This window comes from Clytia hemisphaerica, unplaced genomic scaffold (assembly GCF_902728285.1).
Source record: "Clytia hemisphaerica strain Z4C2 unplaced genomic scaffold, Clytia hemisphaerica genome assembly, whole genome shotgun sequence".
In the NCBI taxonomy this organism is placed as follows: Eukaryota; Metazoa; Cnidaria; class Hydrozoa; order Leptothecata; family Clytiidae; genus Clytia; species Clytia hemisphaerica.
This window is the reverse complement of record NW_027103582.1, coordinates 324,480-351,713: the sequence shown is the minus strand read 5'-3', so window position 1 is coordinate 351,713 and position 27,234 is coordinate 324,480. Positions and strand designations below refer to the sequence as shown.

Sequence of the window (27,234 nt, the reverse complement as noted above, 5' to 3'; positions counted from 1 at the left end):
GTTTTTTTATATTATGTTTTTTCTTCTCGAAATCACTTCACTTTTGGGCGACCGTTGAGCCGTAGTGTTTTGATTGCGTTCAAAGGATTTTCGTTAGATAGCCTGTGTAGCGACATAATAAACAATGGCTCATCGTCCACGCGCCTACGGTCTAACGGCTGAAGTAAACAGTAAGATCAAGAGTAAATATGAATTAGAAGATGAAAAGAAAGTACTTAGATGGATTGCAGAGGTAAAGAAATTTTCTTCCTAACATCTTTTCTTTCTGAACATTATTTATCTATTTATGAACTTGTAGTAACTGTTTTGAATACGGATTTCTCCGCCCTTCTTTCTATCACTAATTTTACTTATCCTAATTTTACATACCACATATCCTAATTTTACCTGTCAACAACTTAACATCTTTTCTGTTTTTTTTTTCCTTCAGGTGTTGACCGACCGCTCAATGTTCGATGGTGTAGAAGGCGAAGAAGCTGTGCATCAGGTATTGAAAGATGGACTCATTCTGTGCAAAGTGATCAATATGCTGTACCCAGGCTCCGTACGCAAAGTAAACAAAATGAAACAACCCTTCATGATGATGGAGAATATCTCGGCTTTCTTGGACGCTTGTGTAGCCTATGGTGTCCGCCGCGGTGATCTATTCCAAACGGTTGATTTGTATGAAGGTCAAAATATGGTTTCTGTCATCCAGGGTATCTTCGCGCTCGGCCGTAAAGCGCAGACCAATGGTTACCGAGGTGCCGTTCTGGGTCCTAAAGAAGCCTCCGAAAACCACCGTGAATTCACGTATGATCAAATGAACGAAGGGTTTAATATCATAGGCTTACAAATGGGATCCAACAAAGGTGCAAATCAATCGGGAGTCAATTTTGGGAAGTCTAGGTTTATTATGGACTAACTTTTAATATTGTAATTTTTCTTTTGTATTTCATTTATTTGGCGCTGCTTTTCATAGTATTCCAAGGGAAATTTTTTTTGAAATCTGCAATCGTAATCCAACGATATTTTCAATATTTTTTTGAAATTTTGTGAAAAATGATACCGATTATTTTTTACGAGAATATTCGAAACCGAAATTTTTTTTAAATAAATCCGGGTTCCATAATATAGTAAAGGAAGAATTTTGCGATATTTTTTAGTTTTAGAGTTTGTAAGTTATTTATTTATGTCTTATGCTATACGTAACTGTCAAAGAATAATTAATTTACATTAAAATTTATCAGCATTATTTATTGCAAGGTTTATTTTGCTGGCTACTTAGTTACTTACAGACTGAAAGTATAAATTGATTCTTGTCTGAAAATTATCCTTTATCGTCGCTAGGTGATTTATTTTAGTCGTTGAAAATTTAGTAAATAAAACTTTTATCGCTATCCGATGAAGTCGCTACATCCAACTTTATTTTCTTCAATTAGGTATCTAAATACTTTAAAGTTGCCCTAATTCTAACTTCTAACACAAAATTCAAGCATAGCCATATTGCATATCCATTCTTTTCGCCATAGACAAGTAAATCAAAATTAAAATTGATAAAATGAGAAGTTTCTATTCTCCTGTTATTTGGAGAGTCATACCCTGTGAAAATTTCAAAGGTAATTTTTTCTTCCGATATTTTCAGTTCTTTCACGAACCCTGCAATAAAATCGTAATAACCAGTTCTTGATATTTCTTTTACACTTTGGTTTAATTCTTACCGTCAAAACGAGGCCAACGACTGACGTAAAAAGTAGAAGTTATACCAGTGCGGTTATTAGTATTAATTACTACTTTCAACAGATTTATTATGATGTCCTTTTGGACTCGTTTCTTAACATTTTCAAATTTTACACACGTCGCTTCTTTTTTTTCAGCTTCCCACATGGTGGTCTTCCGATGGTGCAATTGTCACGTGACAGCTTTTAATGTTCCGATTGGTTTGATATAATAAGAACTTCGTCACCAGTTACGCAATGTGTTCAATAGGGGATTAATGAGGTAATATCTTCTTGGCAAAGAAAGGGACGAAAATAACTTTATCCTCTTTGTGTGGTCCACTTCTATGATTAATAAGGAAATTTGCCAACAACAATCAATAGTTTTTTTGGTAACTGTTACGGGAGTATGCTTACGTTTCCACAATTTAATCGCCTAGCGTGCTTTACTTTCCATTTGAATTTGATAAAAAACGGTTTTAGAGCGTTCACTCGAGCTTAACTCGCAATCAACTTTCATCATGATTCACATCTTCTAGCATTTTGGCTGTGTGTTGGCAATTATTGCACCATTTTACAAAATATCTTCCGACATTTAACTTCGTATCCTTTTTAACCAGTGTCTAATAATGGACCACACATGGTAGAGTTTTGCCTATTTCCATCACTAATTTACACTAATTGTCATCGTGTGCTTGCCACGTGTTTCATTTATTAGTTTCAATTAATACCTTGCCAAGATGGCACGCCTTGATACGAAAGGGTAGAATATCGAATTTGATTTCCTGAGCCTATCAACTGTCAATTCTTGAAATAAACAAGTCAAGATTAAAGTGAAAGACCTGAAAAAGTGATTCAACCCCTGTTCGCTATTTCAGTAACAAACAGGGGTCAAATTCTGGTTTTTCCCGGTGTTTCCCAAAAGGAAAAATAATACGCAATCTGGACTTAAAATCTATTTATCTTTTATCCATTGTCAAAAACATATAATAAGGCCAATTGGAGACTGAGCTTCGGATTAAGGGACTGTCTTTTTCTCCTTATCCGAAGAAAACCTTTTAAAAGTAAATTTTTTAAAAAAATTTGAACATCCTGGGTGGTACTCACAGCGATGCGAAAACAAATCAGAAATTACAGGAACTGCTTCTAAAACTGTCTAGACTATAATTAGCAGAAAATAGAAAGGCCACCAAAGAAGAATGAAAATGGAAATCTATCTTGAAAATTGCTGCGTCATTATCTCGTTTTAGTTTTCTTTCAGTCTTTATGATTTTATTAATTAGTTTAGAGGTTGATCGATATTCTTTTGTTTCTCAGTATCGCACATTCTTTGAGTTTGCCGACCACCTAATTCACTTGTAATTTTCTTTTAGGTCCTTCTCTGCGTTTGACCATGGAGCCTCAAATAAGGTAAGTGCTCTCATTAATTCATCATGGATGTGAAACCATGGTTTTCCAGTTTCGATTAAAAACTTCATTGGCACACCTTTTAAATGTCACTACATTCTGCACCTGGTAGAATTAGAAGGATTATAATTTATGCTTGTTTTATGACTTTGCAGTGTTTTTTTGGCGGTAATTAGTTCATTTTACCAATTTCTATTTAGGATTACAGAAAAGAATTTTTTACAATTTACTCAATTCTTCTACCTTTGTCTTTGGAAAAGATTTTCGTTACTTTGATGGAATAAAACTGTAAAAGGACTTTTCGAATTTTGGGGCTTGATTTCCTGGTTTACCCCACTGGAAAATTTACCAAAATTTGCATTTCTAAATTAAAGATCGAGCTTTTATCCATTGAACAGGAGAAGTAATGAATGGCCAAATTCAATAATTCAAGTAGGGTTTTCAAATTCCGAGTGTTGGGGAAAACGAAAGTGGACGAAACGAAGATGACGTCATTATCAGGTAACGGTCATCTTATATTCTGAGAGAGAATCAATTTTGTGTTAGAACATAAGGACAAATTAATGACGATCTTAAGTATCCCCTTCTCACAAACCCGGTAGGATTTTTTCATCCAGTGAGCGTAAAAATAACGGACCAAAACTCGATTGGGATTGATATTCCTATGTTTTTACGGCTGAGGATTTGAATTCCAATGTTTTCGAGCCAGAAAATTCAGTGGGGATGGAAAAAATGGCATAATATTTTCAGTGAGGATTGGTTTATTTGATTATTTTCAGTAGGGACAAAAATTGGAGTATAATTTTCCACCGGGGACGATATTTTGGCCAATTATTTCAATTTTTTGTGAGAAGGGGTCCCAGCGGATCTGCAAGAAAGAGGTGTTCTTAAATTTTCAAAAATGTTGAAAATTATGAATTGATTTAGCCTCTAAAACGAGGACTATTATTAATTACGAAGAAGAAAATTTTTGAGAACATTCTTGTTGTGAAATCGTGAAAACATAAGAACGCATATTTTAATCTGCAACTTGTAGGATTGTTTTGTTCGGTCAAAATGTCAAGCACGTGATGATCGGGTTTTAAAATTCGAGTGTGATTCGATTTCCTTGGGGTTTTGTTCGACAATCGTAAATATTTTACTGCTCCCGATTGTAAATCTTTTTGTTTTCATTTTTCAAAACATTATTCCGTTTACTTCGTTGCATCTCTTCCAAAGAAAATCTTTAGTCGTGGTGGAATTGAAATTAGGGAAGAACTGAGAGAGAGAATTTGCAGTCATCTCGACAAACATTTATGCACTTACCCCTAGCTGCTTTCTCGAGAAAATACTATCTGCTCTCTGATCTTTATGAGTTGACAGAAACAGCCACCGGCGAAAGATTCACAAATGTTCTTTTTCCAACCAACAGGAAAGATTTTCGAATTTCAAAAACAAATTCCCCAAATAAACGAGAACTAGGCTTGAGTTAGCTTGAATTGCTACAAAAACAGGTCGTTTTTTTTCAGTCAAGTAAAGATAAAACAATAACATCTATATAGAACGGAATCTTCTGAAGAAAAATTTTCCTGCTGGACCAAAATTGAAAAAGAATAAAATTTCAAAGAGCCGATGAACCTCTTGTTTTATTTAGAACACATCTAAATTCCAGGTAAGGTAAATTTTACCTGAGAACAGATCTACACTTTCCAGTTGATCAAATTTTCGGTTTTCGTTAGTTCAGATCCCCATTCCCAAGAGGTGCATGCGTCCAGAATAAATTATTCTAATTTAGAACCTTCTCGGTTGATGCTTTCGAACTGGGCAACTATGAAAGTATTTTTAAATGATTTCAGAAAAAAATATTGAAATATTGATTGATGTCCCCGGTGATATTAAATAAGGAGGTTAGGAAAAAAATTATTTTCAAACCACAATAGAATGACACTGTCCACTTGCAATATTGTTTTTTTTTTAGATCCTTTTTGCAAATTTTCAGGCCGCATACCAGATTAGGTATACGGTCCGTTTTTTAAATTCAGTAGTCTCCAAAAAAAAATTAGAAAATTAGAAAGAAGTCTCCAATACACAGGTTTTCAAATTAAAATCTGAAGACAAATCACGCGTTACTTGAAATTTTTATGTGCTTGTTACATGATATTTATTTCTGATTGGTTTTAATAAAGTTATCATCTGTAAGCTTTAAAGCAAGTAACATGGGAATAAAATCACGCGAACTTTCTCTAGTAATCACATGTTTTGACTGCATTGATATAATTTTTCAACCCGTGTATTCAAAATTTCTGATTATGAGTCGAAGAATTGAGAATAATTTTGAAAAGCTTCAGAAAGTTTTGGAAAAAACTATTCCAGAACTTTTCATTGCCACCATTTCCCAATGGTTAAAAGCAATGACTCGCCCGTTTAACAGAAAGTTTTGAGCAGAATCAATCAGCCTAATCAAGAGTTATGATTAATCGATGATGTCTTGCTCGATGGGTAACCAGAGCCATATAGTTATCAAGGAAAATCTTTCAATCCATCAAAACTAAAATTAAATGAGTTTCATGTTTTCCACATTTTTCAAAATGTTCCAAGAAAAAAAAAGAAAAACAACGATCTCAAAATTCTAAAAGAATTTATATTAAGAATATTGCTGAAAAAGGGAAATGACAAGAAGTAAAATGAGTAAAAATTAAGTATAAAAAAAAGTTAGAATATAAATAACTCCGAGGAACGAGTTATTACCCGATAGCGATACTACTCCCCCTGCACAATTTTTCAAGATATGATTTAGCAACGGGTTTCTTTTGATTGATAGCTGCAATTAGTGTAAACAACTAAATTTTGTTTTCTTCTGTACTTTGTGGTTTTCTTTGTTGTTTTTCAATCCACCGCAACCGTGGTGGGTGGCACGCCATTGCGGAAAATAAAACATCTCTATATCTCAACAACCCCCCTGTTTCAGACCATCGACTAGATTTAGTGGTCAGGCTTTCAGTGAGTGAATCATTAAGTAAGTCTGCTGACTAAGTCACGTGCTAATTAGTTCATCTTTTACTCCCTCCTTCTCTCCCTCTCTTGTGTGTTGACTTTCCGATGACCAATATAAGAAGAATGATATGAAAATGGCGACATTTTTGGTGGTCAAACTTTATGTAATCGCTCCACGGACCACAAATAAAGCTTCTTTCTTTCTCTCTCTTTCTTGATATTGGCTACTCCACTCTCATATTTACCACTGCTTTAATTGTTTAATGACCTACAACTTTGTTTTGTTTTTCGTTCTTTTTTCTTGTTATAAAACAGTAACGAGCTGCGTTTTCTCGGACAATTTGATCTATATGACACGGACGTTTAAGGTGACGGACAGGCCTTTTTCAGATGGTGTGGCGGAATTCGACGAAATTTCCGAGTCAGGTCTAATGTTGGAGACGGATAATTGGGCTGATTTAGTTCGGAAAAACGGAATTCGGCAAACTATCGGTCGAAATGTCATAAATGGGAGTACATTAAAGGAAGAAATTTTGGCGGGAGGAAAATTTAGCGGATTTGGTCAAAATCCGCCAAATTAAGTTCCCGCCAAATTTAAGTTGCTCTATTTTGCTATTTCAGACTTTAAAACAGGTGTTTCCTTTTTTTAATGGTGTTTTTTGGACAAAAAGACCTTTGTCCGCCAAATTAAATTCCCTCTGAAAAAACTTATTCGGCCATCTGCCAAATTAAATTCCCGCCAAAATTTCTTCCTTTAATGTATTCGAAGTTGAATTGAAATCCTGAATTTTCGACAGAAATCTAGAATTTTAAGGAAATTTTCGGTTACGGAGGTTTGTTTTTTGTTTAAACTGTTTGACGGAATTTCAGGAGAAAAAAATGACGGAATAGCAGAATCGGGTACCCCCCCCTTAAACCTCCCCGCCTCACTCCAATGGGAGCAATGACATTGCATTTATCTACACGAAGAGACCTCCAACAAAGATTTGATGACGTCCGTCTGTTTTCATAGTCTTGCAGGATGAAGGTGTTAAGGATTTGTTAGCAATAAAGAATGAATTAAGCTTTCCTTTCGCACCTACGCATAGCTGATCTTTTACCGGCTTGAAGATAGATTAACCATCTGTCAAACGAGCTTCCATCTTATTACACGGGCTTAAACGTTGATGGACACAGCAGTTATTTGGAAATCCAACTTCAAAAGATGTGTATCTGATTTTGAGGGCATTAGTTACCTAAACTGATCATTTCATGGCAGGATCTATTCTGAAATAAAGCGGAACTTTTCTTCCTTTGTTTGAGACCAACTCAATTATTGTGTTTCGTCCAAGCTCGAGCCCAGTCCTTTTGTTCGCTTTTTCATGATACTGATGGTACTCACGAAAGGCCTCATTGAGTTTAAAGCCCGAAGGGCTAGAGTAATATACCATAATCATGAAGACGGATTGTATCTAGCGGTTCCTTTGTTTTTGAGGGCGTTCTGGATGGGAAATCAGTGGTTTCATTTGTCATCCATGAGTCTCGAGTCTAGCCCTTCGGGCTTAGAAGTCAATGGTTAGGCCATGTCAATGGAAGTCAAATTTAGTTATCAGTTGAAAAATTCTAATGAAGAGACGTGCAAAAAGGCACGACTCATTATTCCAATTAGAATACGAGTAAGCGACCACACACTTGGAGACAAAAGCTTTGTCATTAAACTAATTACTGCTTTCAGTCGGCTTTCAGCTTTTACTTATTTGGAAGGGAAGTCGTTTAGTGTAAGGAGACGAATTAATTACAAACTCTAAGTGGGTGACATGCTATGAAACTAAATGTTCTTCCTTCTTTCTTGTAAAAGAAAAGTCCCTTATTTTGCTTTATATCTGAATAACACGATTTTGGTCTATATTGACCGTACTTAGGGTTTCAGGGGTGTTCAATTTCCTAACCCCAGCAATTCAATCCCCGTTTATTAAGATTTAAAAATAATTTTGTAGTATGTATATGATGGGCTAATGGAATTTGATCACGGATCAACCTGTTCCTGTAGTGCGACATCCAAAAATTTTGAAGCCTTGGAATGTTCTTAACTTTTTGAGTTTTAAGTATAATATTGTTCTTATTTTCGCCATTTACCATTTAACATTTCCGAAAAGCCTTAAAATGTATCTTAACTTGTTCTTGACATTTTGTCCATCGAAGCCTTATGTTCTTATATAGTTTGTTCTTATAAAAAAAACGTGTAATCGATTTGACATGAGCAGTTTTTTTTCGATTCGGGTCATGTATTATTTTCCGATTAATTGCCGACGAAAATAAAAACATTATAATTGGTCACTTCTTGTTTTCGAAAATCAAAAAAAACAATCTTCCCATTTTTTTTTCACTCCTACTTGGTTGTTTACAACGCCTCAAAACTTTCTCTAATTTGATTTTCAATCAAGGAGAATTGAATTTTCATCGAATAATGGAGCGTATAAAATAGAAGAGTGTCGTTAATGAGAGTTTCTTGTTGACGGTGACTTTCAATATTATCGAATAATAGTAGAACATCGCATTCGAGAGTGTCAACTGTATTATTTTTGTGACGCGTATCCAACTTTCGCTAATAGGGGCTTTAAACTATTGAAATGTAACCTACGAAGTCTCTTATCTGAAGAATTTCTTGTCCACGAGGATGTAGTTTTTCAAGGACTATTCTCAGGTGCCTAATAAACATCCTATGCTGCTGACTTCCATTAACGGATTCGTTCTCCTTTACTACCTGTGGTTTTGTAGAGGTCTGCTATTCAGACTATAAACACCCCTGTTTGTTAACTTATTAGCAGCCCCGCTTATTAATTTGTTAAAAGAAATTATTTCTTGTTTTGCTCTCTCATTAGCTAACTTTTTTCTATCCACTCCATTTTAGGAGATTAGGTACGATTTAGTTCCAATCTTCCTTTAATTATCATTAAATTTGACATTTTTATTACGTAGGCACTTGACGGCTATAGATTAAAAGCAATGATTCATTTTTAACTTTCTGTTTAAAAATCGCAAAAAAAACAGATTAAAGTACGTGCTACAGCAAACCACTTCGTCATCATGACATTGTCTAAAATTCCTCAACAATCATCAACTACCATGGAAACGTTATTGGCAAGATCACGAAACTTCTTTTTGTATTCACTTTGCAATATTGCTGTGCAATGGTGGTCTTTCACGAACGGAAACTTCGTGTCAAGAACAAACTATATAAGAACATTTTAACAAGGCGGACCCCAAATCACCCAATTTCTTAGGAAATATTTCACAAAATGGTGAAAATAAGAACAAACTTAAAACTTAAAAAGTTAAAAAATCCAAAAGCTTCAAAAATGGTGAATGTTCTTACAAAAAATGTGTAACAACATAGGTCTTTGATAAAATAATTTATCGAAATCTAATTGCGCTGAAATGTTAAAAAAGAATTAGCAGATAAATTCCGCGAATATTTTGGCGCCGTGATGACGCATTTGTTTCCTCGTTTGTTGATCGGTTCGCTGGTTGTCCCTGGTAATTTTGATATTGATATTCATTGATCTGATATGAATATTCATTAAAGGAGTGGCTGATGGGAAATTATTTCGATAACTTGAAATATTAGGTTCGATTTTCCAATTCTTCTTTGTAATTATCATTCAATCACTAACGGTGTCATTTCTGTAACTTGGTGCCGCCATCTAACGAGCTCTTTAAACAAAGCACGCCTACCTCCAAGTCGTGTAATTTCTATTTTTGAATGTTATCCCAATATCCTAGATGAGGTACTTGATGGCCAATCAATTTCAAGTTGAGTAGTTGCGGAGGAGAGTCCGTTAATAAAAGGTGAGCGCTCCCTTGCCTGTTAAGGATTTAGCCGCTTTCCGTTGTTGAAGTTTCTTTCTCCTTTGAATTAGATTGTGGACTTCTATTTTTAACTTGAAGTATGTACGAACTCAATACTGAAAACATTCAAGTTGTGGACTTTCTATTTTAAGTATGAAGACAATATTGAAAAACACTTTTCAATCATCAACATTGAAAAATCGATTGAAAATAAACGTTCATTTTGTATGAGTTTTCTTTTAACATGGATGGCTTGAATGTCCCCACCTAAATGAAGGGCGGGGTCTAAAAATCTTTTTGACTGAAGAGTAGGCAACTTTTTTGTATGAACCCCACCCTATCCTCTGTGATGTAATGTCTTAACTCTTTCGTCGCCTTTAGAGTGTTTCCTCTACAAAATCAAATTGAAACCGAGTTTTTCGTGATAGTGCGATAGCGATTGATTTTTAGCAAGGACAACACTGCTTGACCATAAATTCTTATTTTCCATCCCATTGCAAGGAGTTCACTTTATTCGAAATATTTGATTATTTTTCGATTGAAAAAATCAGTGGCCACACACTACTGTCATGAGGCAAATCTTGATTTGCTCTTTCTTTGATGCAACTTTATTTTTTCGGAAAGCAAAGAACTATTTTTCAATGACAAGAAATGACAAAAGCTTGGTAGCCTTTTTCTTTTAAAAACACATAATGTTTTCGAGTGAAGAGTACGATATAGTATAGTTCGAAGGAGAAAGCATTTTCGTTGATTCAACTTTCTCAATCAAAAGAAAGGTCTCAAAGTGAGTTTGCGAGAAAATTTGGGATTAATTTATGACGCTTTTGCTTGGATTTTATGAAAGTAATGTTTTGATATTTTCTTACAGATGAAACGACTCTTTGATTGTTTCCTCATTAACATGAAGGAGGCATTTCATGATCAGAAACAAATCACTGTGTGTGTTTTCTTTCGTCAGAATGTTTTCTCTCTTTCAGCACCGTGTCATCAAACCTTATTTCTTTTTTGTAAGAAAACTCTCAATAATATATTTTGTTCGGTGGTCTTTCGAACGCCTTCGTCGTCACAGGCCTAAAATCTCGAAATATTTGCTGCATGTAGATTTTTTCGTCAGAATATCAGAACTAGAATGAATAGTTCTTTTGTGGATAACTATAGTTTTGCATTTATTAGAAAATGTGTATTGCAATGTTCTTGTGTGAGAAAGGAAAGTGATTAAAAAAGGACTGGGGAAGGGTATTGATTGAAAAATTAACATACAATTAAGTAATTTAAAAGAAGCTTGATAAGAGGATGTTATTTTGTATTAAGATGTAGAACAAGACGTAATCTTTCACATCGCACATAATCGTTTTAACATTTCAAGACACACACACACACAGTCATCATTGGAGTTTCGAAACTGAATGTTAGGATACTATAAAGCACTAGAATCGAAGACATCGTACATAGTATAAAGGGGTTTGATATGCTGAAGATTTGATTGGTTGACAACGAAATATTGACAAGATGGTGAATATGAACCTGGTGATGAGTTCTTCACATCGTTCCTCATCAACTCCTTCTTCTTCGTCAGCTGCAAGTCAATCTTCTTTCTCCGGTAAGCTCCCTTGTTTGGCTGACACGCTATTTCTTGACCCTCCATCCCGCAATCAAGATCAAAACAAACATACAATCGTGGATATAAATTGTGAGGCAAAAAGAAATTCCCATGCATTCTCTCCTTGGGATGGTAGGACGGCCGTGTACACTGAAAAATGCAAATGGGGGAAGGGGCTGTATGTGTTTTCTACATGTTTACTGCAAATTCCTGTGTTTGTCTCAAACATTTTTGTCCACGATTGTACAGTTTTGTTTTATCGTTTCATTTCTTCAAAGTCGATTTTGATTTGACTCGCGTACGTTGTCCTTTGTCCTTTGCTCTGACCGTAACTGTACATGCTCAAAGAACTTAGACTGATAACAAAAGCCCCTTTCCCTCAGGATGGTAGGGACCAAAATGGTATCCATTCATTTGTTCATTTGTTCGTTGGCTGGAAAGTACAAGGATTGCCTATGGTGTGTTCAATAAAGGCGACTACTGAGAACTCGATTTTTGAGGGGGTTCATAAATCAAGCTTGTGATTTCTTGTTGAGGAAGAACAATGGTATGCTTTTTTAAAGAAGGCAGGGAAGACAGGGAGTAGTGGGTGGCTCATGTTCTCCTACAATAACGAAGGCTATGATTTGATTGGTTGGATTAGCTTTTTAATGGAAAGATTTCCGTTCTTCCGAACCAAAATAAAAAACCGGTTTCAAAAGATTGAAATGAAAAGGATATTCCTTTTCTTCTTCGTTGCCTTCGTTTAAAGTTTTTTGATATGAACTGCATTTTGATGACACCTCTTTCTGTTTGCGCCGTCGGTCCCAGATTAAGGATTTGAATTGATTTTTTGTCATGTTGTGTGTACCCAAGTCTTACTGGAGTCCTTTGAGACTTATATTCTCCCTACCCATGCTTTTTCTCAAAACTTCGTGTTTTTATTTTTATTTCGATTTTGTTTTTATTTATCTCCATGCTTTATAAATCGTTCTTTTATTCAAAAAATTGGGCTCGAAGACCTTTTCCTCCCTTTTTTATGAATTTTTTTGATTTTTTATTTAAGAAAGTCTCTATTAAACTTTTGGCTTAAGGGAGCTTGTTTTAGTGGAGCTATTGATGAAGGAGACTCGAACTTTCAATGATTATCAATAGCTGTTTCTTTATAAAGAATCTGCTAAGATTTATCTTTTTAACCCTTTTTAACAAAATATTTTTATATATTTTTGTTTTGTTTTTCTCTGTGCAGATGTTGATGAATTTAGGGACCCCCCAAAAATGAGATTAGTCCTTCTTGTTGCCATGGGAACGAAATATCAACCGTTTTGTCTATCACTAAAGAAAGTTTCTTCACTCTTTTAGTCTTTACATAATTCTTCTTAAGATTGGAAGCGTTTTATAAATGAGGATTTGGCGGCTGAATGAAATAAGTTGCACTGTTCAGAAATAGGTTGTTAAAATTATTTCAGAGGTTTCCCGTGTTTATTTTGGAGAATAATGAAAAAAATTAATTGTATTGAGTATTAAATTTGGCGGATACAGTTATTTGTTTTGACGAGAATAAATTTGGACACATTTTGTTGACGAACTTACACCCCTGTCTAGCTTTACACTTTTCACTTTGATAATCTGCTATCGTTTAAAAAAACCCTTTTCGAAATTTGAGCCTCTCGTTAGTTTACCTTTAAGGTTTCGCCAAAATGGAGCCTATTCTGCGTTTGGAAATTATTCATATAAAAAACGAAAAAATAAAATGACAAATTTGTTCTAAATACCAAGCAATGGGGAAATAATTTTCTGAACTGTCACAACCCCTGAGCTTGAATTTCAATTGCTTCGACTTCAGCATAATGAAAATCCATTTTTGCTAAAAACTGTAAAAAATATACAGATGGAGTTTAATTCCCATCTTTCAGAGGGTGTGAGTTCGGGGTGGCACTTTAATGAGTGACTATGACGTTGTTATAACAACAATTTGTAATTGTATAACATGATTAATTAAGTCTTTTCATAAATAGCTTTTTTGAAGAAAAGAATAGCAACATTTTTTTTCGTGTAACGACTTTGTCAATGTAATTGCTTTCATCCTTGAATCTTTATCTTGAATTTGTTGACCTTCCTTTTGATTCATTAATTTTCTTTGTGATGATCCTTTACAAGAATTATCTTCATTAATTTTTCTTCTCGTTTCTTGTTTAATTTTGATCAACTTGCCACAGTACTTCTCGATATTTTTTGATAAATTTTCTTGAATTTTTTAAGGTATGAATCAGGGTATTTCCACATGTGGGCTTGAAAGTTTTGACTCTCTTCAATATTTTTTAGTGGTCAGCTATTGTTTTAATCCTGGGACATATTCTTATCCGAACGTATGTCCCAGTTCATTGTTTCTTTATTATTTCAAAAAGGATCTCAAGAAAGTGTCAACTCAGCATAAATTATTGCGAAAATTATTAGTTGATCTAATTGAAGTAACTTGGTTGATTACCATACGTTAAACGACTTCAATTTCGTAATTTAAAATGCTTCAACGAAAAAGTTTTCTTCAGAGAGAGAGAACGCATTCAGGGAGTTTATAATAAACATCGTTTATCTTCATCAACTTTCTTCAGACCTGCTCCATTCATCCACAGAAGAGTTGGAACAATACACCAACTTCTTATCATTGATGCCGATGAGGAAAGACACCAAAGTACAAGAATATGTGGTAAGCTCTCGTTTCCAGCCCCTTAGCTCGCCTGTTAATGATTTTGTACACGCTTTATAAGAATATACTTTATAAGAATATTTACGATGGAATTGGCCAACAAATTAAGAATATGGTAAGAATACCACTATCATGGTAAAATTTGGCAATTGGAACTAAGAATGCCATTTTTAAGGCATTTTACCCTTAAATTGTCAATTATTACCCAGAAATGGTGAAAGGTTTGACAAAAATACCAAATTTGGGATTGGATCCAAGTCTAAGAATACTGTAAGAATCTTTCAGGATGGTTTTCCCGAAAAAGTTAAGAATATTCATGATGAATTGAAAAAAAATACCATTCTTATAAAAAAATATTGCAATTATAAGTGTTTTGAAAAGGGTGATTGATAACAAGAGCAACTTCTCTACTGTCGACTATACAAAATTGTTGTCAAAAACAATATTTTGCCTTTTGCTATTTTTTCTCGCCTTCTTTTTGAACCTTTACCCCTTAGATGAGCCTCCACACAAAAAGCTCCTTGCAGTTGTCTGTTCGAAGCAGTCTCATGAGTGTCATCATTAATTACGATTAGTCATAACTAACCTTGCTTTCCTGGTACGAGCTGTCTTCTCTCGCACTGTGGTATTGGACTTCGGAAAAGATAATACTGTAGCATCTTTTCATTTTCTTTCTAATAACTGAAATCGAACTTAGTTTTTCATCTTTTGCTTCAGCCATCAGAGTTCCAGGAACTCACTCGGGAAGAACGAGAAGATTGGTTGGAATTACAGTGCGTTCTATTCGAAGAAGAAACTCGATCCTCACTCGATACAAACAACGAAAACGATAATTTTATCGATGATTTCGGAAGATATTTGAAGAAAGTGACGAGACGCTGGGCTTCTTGGAATCACAGAAGTTTTGGATCCATCAGTTCCATCGAGTAAGTTTCTCACTCTTTCGAAAAATCAATCATGTCACCTAACGAAATTTTTTTGTTTTTCTTTGCATAGTACACGTTTTTTTTTTTATAAGAACGTCAAAAATTTTCGAAGCCTTCGGATGTTCTTAGTTTTTTGGATTTGAAGTGTTCTTAAAATGTTCTTATTTTCAGCATTTTTTGAGCATTTTGATGTAATTTCTTAAGAAATTGCATGTTTTTAAGTCTCCAAAGCCTTAGTATGTTCTTAGAATGTTCTTAAATTTTTGGGCTCGAAGCCTTATGTTCTTATATAGTTTGTTCTTATAAAAAAAACGTGTAGTGGGGCCACAGATGAGGTAATACCCCGTCATACCTTTGACTTCTATTTTATTTTTAACGACATGCTTATATTTTATTGATCGAATGATTACACGTTTTTTTATAATGAACCTTAACTTGGCTCCGAGCCCAGACTTCCTTATTTTTCCAGAGAATTTCAGCCTCAAAGCTGCTAAGATTGGACTGGTTTGTTGTTTCGTTAAATAATTGACTACAATTCAGAAAAAGACGTTAATTGAACGTTGTTTCATCAATATTTATAAAGTTTAACTCGTACTATTCCTGAAATAATTTTTTTGATTTTTAGCCTGAGCAGTTCCTTAACAATTCCTTATTTTTCAGACCATTTTCAGCCTCAGGTTTTTTATAAACGTGTTCGTTATATAAAAAAACGTGTAGTTTGTATTATCCCACAACACCAAATAACTGGTCCACTATAATTATCTTTCTACCAAATGCTTACATCAAAGAAGAAAAAAATGACGTGTATAGGAAATTGCAATACAATTATGAAATTGATAATTGCCTCAAAAGAAAAAACCTGCAATTATTAAGAAATAACATCTTCTCACAAATATACAACATTGATTTTGATTCATTTTTTCATCTCATTTTACCAACAGTCAAGTCAAGGAGCTGGTCGATTGGGAAGAGCAAACACAACAGAAGTTTCCCACAACAAGTCAACAACAACAGTCCATCACCACAAACAGCACCTCAGACACATCTTCCAACGAAAACAATCCATTGAAACGCTTTACACAATACTGTGAGCGCTCAAAGAACTTGTTACACATTTTTCGAATCGATATTTATAGACCGTTATGTGATTATTTTAAAGACGTCGAAGACGAGGTTCCTAAATCTGTGGAAAGGATCGTCCAAAAGTGGGAAGCTCTACTTCACTTCTCACCGCTCAACGAAAAACTCTTTAACACGTCACGTGATAAACTCGTCAATACGTCATTACGCGTTAGCCGTAGCACAGACGCGCATCTCGTAGAAAGACTAGTGCCAGATCTCCACCAAAAGAAACTTGAAGTGTTACGTCTTGCTAACAAGTGGTGTTTAATATCGAAAGCGAAAGTGAATCAACGTCGTGGTACATACACACTTTCGCCAAAATCTTTGGTCGACCGCGAAGGGAAACAAACAGTTGAAATTGGCAATCAAGAGTTCGTTAACGTTACGCAACGTGAAACTATGCCGCGTAAGAGAATAGTTGCGGTGAGTCAAGAACTCGTAAATCAAGATTACGAGCACATTCAGGATGAGTTATACAAGAGTCGCACGCGTTACGACGAAACATCGCAAGAATTACGTGCCGCTCAAGAAAAATGTAAATATTACGAGGACGAGATGACGTTTTGTAGGACTGAATGCGCGAATTTACGCGACCAATTACAACATACGGCAGAGTTACGTAAAGCTATCGAGATGAAAGTAAACGATTCTTATTCATCGAATGGAACGGGTTTTATCGAGGAAAATAATAACGATCGAACAACAAGTCAAAGCGTTGTTTATGATACAGCATTATGGGAAAAAGAACTGGAAAGAATCAAAAATAAATATTCGCGACAGAAAATCAAATTCATGAACGCTCGTAAGCAAATCGAAGCACTTAACAAACAATTAGAAATATCACAAACGCGATGTACGCAATTGCATTCGAAATTCGAATCGGACGTATACTCTTGTCGTGCGTTAGAAAAGCAATTAGAGACCGCCCGTAAGAACATTCAAACGCAGGGTACGATGGTAGACGCGCTTCAACATCAGTGTTACACTTTGAAGCAGGAACTTGACTCCAGCAACGTCAAGAAAGGCGAACTCTACACCCAGCTCAATAATACGTTACAACACTGTAAGAACGTGGAACATGATTTAAAGTTGACGCGTTTGAAATTCAAAGAGTTAACGGACGAAAACGGACGGCGTCAATCACGTGAAGAGGAACTTGAACGTGAAAACGTACAACTCCGTAAACTGATTGAACAGAATGGATTACGTCGACGTTCAGCTGAGGCAATGAACACTGTAGAATATAACGCTCTACGCCGTCGCTCGATGGAGACGTTTCACTCGGAACAAAACTTACTTCGAAGACGTTCTGCGGAAAATTACAGCCTCCCACCAAACGATAAACAATGGAAACATCAGGTCCCGTCTTTACAATCCTCTACTATCAAAGAGTTGAACAGACCAAAATCACCTGCTAATAAACCTAAAGATTGTATGTTTCCTGATATAAACGCCGCACGTTCATTTTAGATATCTCACACCTCTCACAGACTTTAATATTTTTTTGGCTTCAGGGGCTGGCACCTTGGATTTGCTGCAAAAATTAACTCGATTTTTTAAACAATTTTTTACAAAATATTATCTATATCATACATATACAATTTATAAATTTATAAACCTCATGTTACATTTTCCGTTACAGAAAAAGATATTCAGAAATAATAAAACATACTTTGAAAAAGTTTTATGCATTGCATTTCCACATTACTCGATTATATATTTTGATTTTGTACAAGGACTATCAATTAAAGCCCGTCTCAAAATTATTTAGACACTTTACTTTTTTTAACAATTTCTCAGCATCACTCTATGCTACACGTTTTTTATAAGAACAAACTATATAAGAACATAAGGCTTCGATGGCCAAAATGTTAAGAACAATTTAAGAACTAGTTCAAATATCATGACATTAGACTTTTTATAATGTTTAAACCTTGCTGATTTCAAATTTGCGTTTAAATGTTGCGAATCGTTATTGGATAAAGAATTACAGACCTTGAAGTAAGCCTGAAACGGCCAAAAATGACCAAAACAGCAACAATGACCTCCCTCATAACTTTTTATCTAAGAAAGTTACAAAAGATCTGAATACGTTCCGAAAAATCTAGGAACTCGTAAAAAATTTCTCGTATTGCACTTGAAGTCATGTGATAACTAATACTTATTGCCGACCCAAAAAAATATCAGCGTTTTGATTGGTCGAGAGCATCGAGATATTTGCGATATTTCATATTTCCCTAGTATGGAAATATGACCGCGTTGACTTTTGGGGGACTGGGTAAGCGGCGGCAATAAAGATTTAAAATCCACAAGGTTCAAATATTCTTAAACTCTGATTTCATGATTTCTGGAAGAGAAAGTCTTTCAAGTTTAAAAAAATCTTCAATCTATTAGATTATTCTCCTTGAATATATTAGTAGGGGGAATTTTGTTCGATTTTTTGGAATCGCTTGACTGTTTTGTTAGAAGCACTTTTTATACATTTTTGGAAAGCTAAGGGGTAGGGAAATCGAAATTACTATGTTTCCAATTTTTTTTTCCTATTTTGTCCAGTTTTTGCGCTTTTTGAAGCTCAATATCTCGAGTTAGGTACTGAAATCACTTCACTTCTCACCGCTCAACGAAAAACTCTTTAACACGTCACGTGATAAACTCGTCAATACGTCATTACGCGTTAGCCGTAGCACAGACGCGCATCTCGTAGAAAGACTAGTGCCAGATCTCCACCAAAAGAAACTTGAAGTGTTACGTCTTGCTAACAAGTGGTGTTTAATATCGAAAGCGAAAGTGAATCAACGTCGTGGTACATACACACTTTCGCCAAAATCTTTGGTCGACCGCGAAGGGAAACAAACAGTTGAAATTGGCAATCAAGAGTTCGTTAACGTTACGCAACGTGAAACTATGCCGCGTAAGAGAATAGTTGCGGTGAGTCAAGAACTCGTAAATCAAGATTACGAGCACATTCAGGATGAGTTATACAAGAGTCGCACGCGTTACGACGAAACATCGCAAGAATTACGTGCCGCTCAAGAAAAATGTAAATATTACGAGGACGAGATGACGTTTTGTAGGACTGAATGCGCGAATTTACGCGACCAATTACAACATACGGCAGAGTTACGTAAAGCTATCGAGATGAAAGTAAACGATTCTTATTCATCGAATGGAACGGGTTTTATCGAGGAAAATAATAACCTCAAGGGGATTAAGGCGGGGTCAAAATGCTTGCAACGTTACAAATCATTTTCAGAAGCTCATTTTGGGCTCAAACGAAGCGTATGACGAAGTAGAATAGGATTCAGTCTAGGCAGATGTTTTTTCATTTTGAAATTTTGCGTAATTCGCAAAAATCCTCAATTTTGCGCTATTTTGATGACGTCATGAAAATTGAAATCCCAATAACTTTTGATAGAATTATCAAAATAATTTCAAATTTTGACCAAAGATGCATATTATTAATGTTTTTAGGATTAGAAAAAAATTTCAATAAAATTTGATGACGTCATCACTTTTCAGCTAAAAAACTAAAATCCTTAAAAAATGCTGACGTCATCAAGATTTTGAAAATTTTTTGAAATTTTTTAAAGATTTGCATTGAAATGCATCTTTGGTGAAAGTTTGAAATTATTTTGATGATTCTATCAAAAGTTATTGGAATTTCAATTTTTATGACGTCATCAAAATAGCGCAAAATTGAGGATTATTGCGAATAACGCAAAATTTCAAAATGAAAAAACATCTGCCTAGACTGAATCTTATTCTAATTAGTTATACGCTTCGTTTGAGCCCAAAACGAGCTTCTGAAAATGATTTGTAACGTTGCAAGGATTTTGACCTCCACGAACCCGCCTTAATCCCGTGGAGACGATCGAACAACAAGTCAAAGCGTTGTTTATGATACAGCATTATGGGAAAAAGAACTGGAAAGAATCAAAAATAAATATTCGCGACAGAAAATCAAATTCATGAACGCTCGTAAGCAAATCGAAGCACTTAACAAACAATTAGAAATATCACAAACGCGATGTACGCAATTGCATTCGAAATTCGAATCGGACGTATACTCTTGTCGTGCGTTAGAAAAGCAATTAGAGACCGCCCGTAAGAACATTCAAACGCAGGGTACGATGGTAGACGCGCTTCAACATCAGTGTTACACTTTGAAGCAGGAACTTGACTCCAGCAACGTCAAGAAAGGCGAACTCTACACCCAGCTCAATAATACGTTACAACACTGTAAGAACGTGGAACATGATTTAAAGTTGACGCGTTTGAAATTCAAAGAGTTAACGGACGAAAACGGACGGCGTCAATCACGTGAAGAGGAACTTGAACGTGAAAACGTACAACTCCGTAAACTGATTGAACAGAATGGATTACGTCGACGTTCAGCTGAGGCAATGAACACTGTAGAATATAACGCTCTACGCCGTCGCTCGATGGAGACGTTTCACTCGGAACAAAACTTACTTCGAAGACGTTCTGCGGAAAATTACAGCCTCCCACCAAACGATAAACAATGGAAACATCAGGTCCCGTCTTTACAATCCTCTACTATCAAAGAGTTGAACAGACCAAAATCACCTGCTAATAAACCTAAAGATTGTATGTTTCCTGATATAAACGCCGCACGTTCATTTTAGATATCTCACACCTCTCACAGACTTTAATATTTTTTTGGCTTCAGGGGCTGGCACCTTGGATTTGCTGCAAAAATTAACTCGATTTTTTAAACAATTTTTTACAAAATATTATCTATATCATACATATACAATTTATAAACCTCATGTTACATTTTCCGTTACAGAAAAAGATATTCAGAAATAATAAAACATACTTTGAAAAAGTTTTATGCATTGCATTTCCACATTACTCGATTATATATTTTGATTTTGTACAAGGACTATCAATTAAAGCCCGTCTCAAAATTATTTAGACACTTTACTTTTTTTAACAATTTCTCAGCATCACTCTATGCTACACGTTTTTTATAAGAACAAACTATATAAGAACATAAGGCTTCGATGGCCAAAATGTTAAGAACAATTTAAGAACTAGTTCAAATATCATGACATTAGACTTTTTATAATGTTTAAACCTTGCTGATTTCAAATTTGCGTTTAAATGTTGCGAATCGTTATTGGATAAAGAATTACAGACCTTGAAGTAAGCCTGAAACGGCCAAAAATGACCAAAACAGCAACAATGACCTCCCTCATAACTTTTTATCTAAGAAAGTTACAAAAGATCTGAATACGTTCCGAAAAATCTAGGAACTCGTAAAAAATTTCTCGTATTGCACTTGAAGTCATGTGATAACTAATACTTATTGCCGACCCAAAAAAATATCAGCGTTTTGATTGGTCGAGAGCATCGAGATATTTGCGATATTTCATATTTCCCTAGTATGGAAATATGACCGCGTTGACTTTTGGGGGACTGGGTAAGCGGCGGCAATAAAGACTTAAAATCCACAAGGTTCAAATATTCTTAAACTCTGATTTCATGATTTCTGGAAGAGAAAGTCTTTCAAGTTTAAAAAAATCTTCAATCTATTAGATTATTCTCCTTGAATATATTAGTAGGGGGAATTTTGTTCGATTTTTTGGAATCGCTTGACTGTTTTGTTAGAAGCACTTTTTATACATTTTTGGAAAGCTAAGGGGTAGGGAAATCGAAATTACTATGTTTCCAATTTTTTTTTCCTATTTTGTCCAGTTTTTGCGCTTTTTGAAGCTCAATATCTCGAGTTAGGTACTGAAATCACCTATCCTAATTTTTTGAGAGCTTTCCAAAAATATACAACAGGTCTCCGTTTTCTCGAGCTAAAATTTTCATTAATTTTTAACCCTATGATTTTTGCCTGAGACCGTCATATTTGTCCGAAAATCACACCAAAGTGTCCGAAAAAAAGTTGGAAACATAGTAATTTCGATTCCCCTACCCCTTAGCTTTCCAAAAATGTATAACAAGTGCTTCTAACAAAACAGTCGAGCGATTTTACAAAATGCCCTCTTAGACTTTAATAGGTAGATAACAATGCCATAAAAATTATTAAAGATTGAAAGGACTTTTATAAAGATTCTTATTGGCTATGGAAACCTATTGAAATGTTATACACAGTATGTCTAAAAAATAGAAAATTTGCACAGAAGTTTTAAAATGTAGATGAAAAAAATCAATTTCAAAAAATATTCATTCAGTCAAAAATAGTTGATAGTTTTCCAGTTGACTGGAAAAGGAGCTCTTTTTTGTTGTATTTTGATGGTTTTAAAGTTTAAAAATAAATAGGTATCTATTTTCAGAATACCCGAATACAAGCTAGGTCTAGTATATTCGTTGAGAATCAATCAATCATATATCTACGATTGAAATTTGTGTTTTAAATTAATAAAATTTGAAAATATTCCTATTTTATAATTAAAATTAAAATCTATAATTCTGCGATATGTTCACCTCAACAAGAACCAATTATCAACTTGCTTCTCCTTTGAACCATTCGACAAGTTGTTCTTTACGTTTTTCTTCAAGTCGATTTAAGAATAAAGTTTGTCGAACGATTCGCTTTTTAGAATACTCTTTTGCAACAGCTTGTAAAAGTTCTTGGTTTTCAACATCTGAGTTCATATTTTGTTTAAGTTCAATAAAAGCATTCTGTAGGTCACTGTCCAATTGAGATCTGCTTTCTTTCAATTCACTCAGTTCTTTAGCATTCTACAAAAGAAAAGAAAATCCCAATTTCAAATTTTAAATTCCTTCTTTGGTGTTCAGAAGTATTAAGTATTACTAAGTTTTGCGACCGCAGTCGAGGGTGACCCGAAGCCTCCCTTTTTGTATAACTGTCTACCCAACGTTAGGGGAGGGCGCCACTCCTTTCCCTGGATTTCTCCATTCACCCTTGATCCGTCACTTTAGTTGCTGAGCATCAAGCAGAGAGGCATCAAGTACCATTTTGGGAATCTTTGGTATGATCCGGCTGGGGATCGAACCCACAACCATGCGCACCATAGCAGGAAAAAGTAGCTTCTATAATAAATTCAAGGCCGCACTATTGTAAAAAGGTGGCCTTACCATAAAAACATTATCACCAGAAGAAAATAAAAAATCACCTGTAGAGAATCAAATCCAATTTGAAACTTCAGTATGCAATAGATGAAATGCCACAATGAAAGATCCGGCCAGTAAGCATCAATGAAACATAACATGGAAAACGAAGTCTGTAGATGGAGAAATATTCAAAATTAGAATGAAAATAAACAAAAAACATAAATTAACCTTATTCCTACCTGTTCCTACATGATATGAAAATTGTTTTTTTTAATTTTCCTTTAAAATTACGAAATATTCAAAGCTTTTCTTTAAAAGTACAAAATTTTCTTTCTGAAAAATAAACAGTCAACATTTTCCTTTTAAAATAAAGAGGGAACAAAATTTTCCTCTTGAAATATGAATGATTACTTAGAATTTTCCTTCAAAAATACAGAAAAGTCAAAAAATCTCTTTTTTAAATACCTGAGAAACAATTTTCCTTCAAAAATACGGAAAAGTCAAAAATGTCCTTTTAAAATACAGAAGGAACAAAATTTCCCTTCAGAAATATGAATGGTCAAAAAATTTTCCTTAAAAAATACGGAAAAGTTAAAACATTCCTTCAGAAATATAATTAGTCAAAAATTTTCCCTCAAAAATACAGAAACATCAAAGGTTTCCTTTTAAAATATGCAGGAAACAACTTTCCTTCAGAAATACGATTAGCCAAAAATTTTCCTACAAAAATACGGTAAAGTCAAGAGTGGGAACAAAGTTTCCCTTCAAAAATATAAATGGTTAAAAGCTTTCCTTCAAAAATACGGAAAAGTTAAAATTTCCTTTTAAAATAGGGCAGGAACAAAATTGTCCTTGAGTAATAAAGAAAAGCCAAAAATTTCCATTTAAAATATACAGGAATCAGTTTTCCTTCAGAAATATGATTAGCCAAAAAGTTTCCCTTCAGAGATATTAATGGTTAAAATTTTCCTTCAAAAATACAGAAAAGCCAAAAATTTCCTTTTCAAATACAAAGGGAACAAAATTTTCCTTCAAAAATACAGAATACAGAATAATTTTCCATCATTTCCAAGGAATACTGAAGTGACCAATGTTTTCCATTAATGAAATAGGAGGGATTGATAAAATTCTCTCTGACCTGGTTTGATATCTGATAGATATGTTTTTTTACTAAAAGAAGAAGATTAAAACAAAACTGTTTACCTGCCAAAGAAGAAAGTCACTTAATCTGACTTCCCCTGAAGTCCTGATCAGTACATCAACTGGTTTACAATGGTTGGTGTAGAAACAAGATTCAAGCAAGGATTCTGTGATATCACTGAAAAGAAGAAGAAAATTAAAAAACTATGAAAACTTTTCATAAAATCATGAATATTCCATGACCATCTACAAACTTGAAAGATTCAAAATTTCTTTAGGCCTAATGAATAAGGGACATTAATAGCCTTGTAATGGGTATAGTTGACAAGTGAAGATTTATAAAAAGAGGTCTCAAAACTAGAAATTCAGAATTTTTTTGCTTAGCATTGAATAACTCTAAAATTATTTGATCATACCTCTCTTTGATTAACCCATCCTTGACTCCTTTACAAACTTCACGAACAGCCTGAGCTATTTCATCCCTTGAAGTGTAGGCCATTGCAATGTTCAGAAAGCATCTTGAAAAAATCAATAAATAGCAATTGAAGAATGCAATCTGTATCAGATATTTTACATCAATTTTTAAAATCTTTTTTGAATAGTCATTGTATCAGCACAATAAAAACCAGCAAAACACATCAAATTTCAGAATTGTTGTCAATACTAAATTCATAATTCTGCCATAATCATAACAATGAAAAAGATTAGTTTACTTGTTGTTACTTTTTGTCATTTCCACTACATCTGCAACAGATTTCTTTATTTTCAAATCAAACAAAGATATATCACCCACAAAACGAATACAAACTCCATATTTCATCAGACGGTCCCTAAAATTAATTGAACATCATACATGGATTAGCTGATATATTGTAGTGATATATGGTAGTGAGAGATCTATCTTTTCATTTAGTGACATAAATCACAAACCCTGCCATATATAGAAACATATACTTCACAAAATTAATAAAATATGTTTGGGTAAAGAAACAACTCAATATACTTTTCTTTCATTAATTGAGCCAATTTATCATTAAAAATATTGATAAGGGTGTCCACTTCTTGTTTGCTTCTCTTGAAGTTTTCGATACTGAAAGCATAACAAGTAACTTCTGGTATATCTAATTCGTGACACCAATAAAGCACCTATAAGATTAAACAAAAAAACTAAAGTAAGTCATTATGGATTTTTAAAGGAAAATTTCGATCATCTGTATTTCTTATTGTCGAAAACATATATAATTTACAGAATTATTCTGAAATTTGTTTGTTAGAAATCAAAACAGAAATCCTTCATATAATTAAATATTGTACCTGAGCAAGTTTATCAAAACCAGCTGTGTGTCCTTCTTTTCTTGATATATTTTCTTTTTTAGCATAGCGTCTGTTTCCATCCATTATTACTGCCACATGTTTTGGCATTTGTCCCATTTTAATCACTTTATAACACAGAGACTCAAAGAAGCCCTGTTCATTTTCAAAATTTCCAAACCAAGACATTGTCTACTAAATTGTGAAATAACAAAACAAATGAAAATATTATGCTGCTTTTTGCTAGTTAGGATGTCATTTTGAATGATTAAAAACGTCAGCATCAAAACAATGATAAGAAATGTATGTGATTGTTTTTAAATTTTATGCAGGAGTTTTTAATTATTCAACATCTTCGTGATTTTAACTTAAAGAATAAAATAAGTTAAAAACATTAGCAGAGATGTTGCTCAGATGCTGGCAGAATGAAGTTAAAAACACAAAAGTAGGTGTAGACTCAAGATGTGTGAGGCCCATGAGTGAGTTCTTCACAAACTTGATTTTTTTCTATTTTCTATTCAACTCTAGAATATCTTTCAAAAAACACAAAACCACTATTTTATTCAAATTCTATCAAAAGTTACAGCATTCAGTGGTTCTCAAGTTGTATGCTTTTAAAGCCAAAATTTTCTTTTGAAAAAGTCCAAACATCATGTCAAAGATGGGGTATCAAATTAACTCAATTCTATGCAGAGAACGTCATATTTTCACTATTTTAATGACTTTGGCTCAATTAATTTTTATCAATTATCCTAATAAAAGTCATGTAATTCTGGGTAATTCTGGTAATTCTGTAAGTGAAAATGCATAGTTGCCAACCGTCCCGCATTGAGCGGGACAGTCCTGCATTGAGCGGGACAGTCTTGCATTTAAGCTCTTTGTCCCGAGTTCCGGTCGCATATCTTAGATGTCCCGCATTTCCGAGAAAACTCAGAAATTTGTAGAACCCTTGGAAAAAATACAGAAATGCTACTAAAAATATGTTTCCACAAGCACAAACTCACTTCCTTGTTTTTTCTCTTCGCTCCGTAGTGGTCCGCCAAATTGCGTGCTTCCGTATTCAATACATTGGATACGCGTTGGACAGGGATGTAATAGTACTACATGAACCATATCAGTACACCTAATATTTATTAGAGGCTAATGCGCGTGATTGTGGCTAAAGATGGTATTGCTCCACAACAGTGTTGTTTTTAGCCATTCCTGCGTCATTCCTCAGACCCAAAAAATTTTTCTGGGCTCAAAGCGCCCCCCAAACCCCCAGCTCAATTTTTCTCGCTCGCTCATTGTCCAGCATTTCCATTCTCATAAGTTGGCAACTATGAAAATGTTAAAAATGTTTAATTTGATACCCCTTTTTTGATATGTTCTTTTATCAGGGGCCAGTCACATATCGATTTTTCCCATGCTTAGCGTCATACTGACGCTAATTAAAAAAACCCACCCACCCCCTACCCTTAGCGTCATATTATGAAATATACTGAAAATCAATGA

At 34.4% G+C, this 27,234-nt stretch overlaps 3 protein-coding genes across 3 annotated transcripts; 2 read left to right on the top strand and 1 right to left on the bottom strand.

Annotated features, from left to right (window-relative positions):
* The first annotated feature begins 41 nt into the window (after positions 1–41).
* LOC136801297 (myophilin-like) lies at positions 42–1,119 on the top strand. The gene is made up of 2 exons (XM_067057930.1): positions 42–232; positions 431–1,119. Exons 1-2 carry the CDS (start codon positions 125–127, stop codon positions 902–904), a joined length of 582 nt encoding a protein of 193 aa, XP_066914031.1. The 5' UTR covers positions 42–124; the 3' UTR covers positions 905–1,119.
* A 10,206-nt stretch (positions 1,120–11,325) lies between these two features.
* Positions 11,326–20,967, top strand: LOC136801321 (uncharacterized). The gene is made up of 6 exons (XM_067057965.1): positions 11,326–11,505; positions 14,097–14,191; positions 14,909–15,117; positions 16,059–17,706; positions 18,829–19,414; positions 20,107–20,967. Exons 1-6 carry the CDS (start codon positions 11,415–11,417, stop codon positions 20,883–20,885), a joined length of 3,408 nt encoding a protein of 1,135 aa, XP_066914066.1. The 5' UTR covers positions 11,326–11,414; the 3' UTR covers positions 20,886–20,967.
* A 1,333-nt stretch (positions 20,968–22,300) lies between these two features.
* Positions 22,301–25,968, bottom strand: LOC136801295 (dehydrodolichyl diphosphate synthase complex subunit DHDDS-like). The gene is made up of 7 exons (XM_067057928.1): positions 25,744–25,968; positions 25,433–25,575; positions 25,143–25,259; positions 24,846–24,947; positions 24,493–24,607; positions 23,352–23,459; positions 22,301–22,956 (listed from the first exon to the last, which is right to left on the bottom strand). Exons 1-7 carry the CDS (start codon positions 25,927–25,929, stop codon positions 22,717–22,719), a joined length of 1,011 nt encoding a protein of 336 aa, XP_066914029.1. The 5' UTR covers positions 25,930–25,968; the 3' UTR covers positions 22,301–22,716.
* Between the last annotated feature and the right edge of the window lie 1,266 nt (positions 25,969–27,234).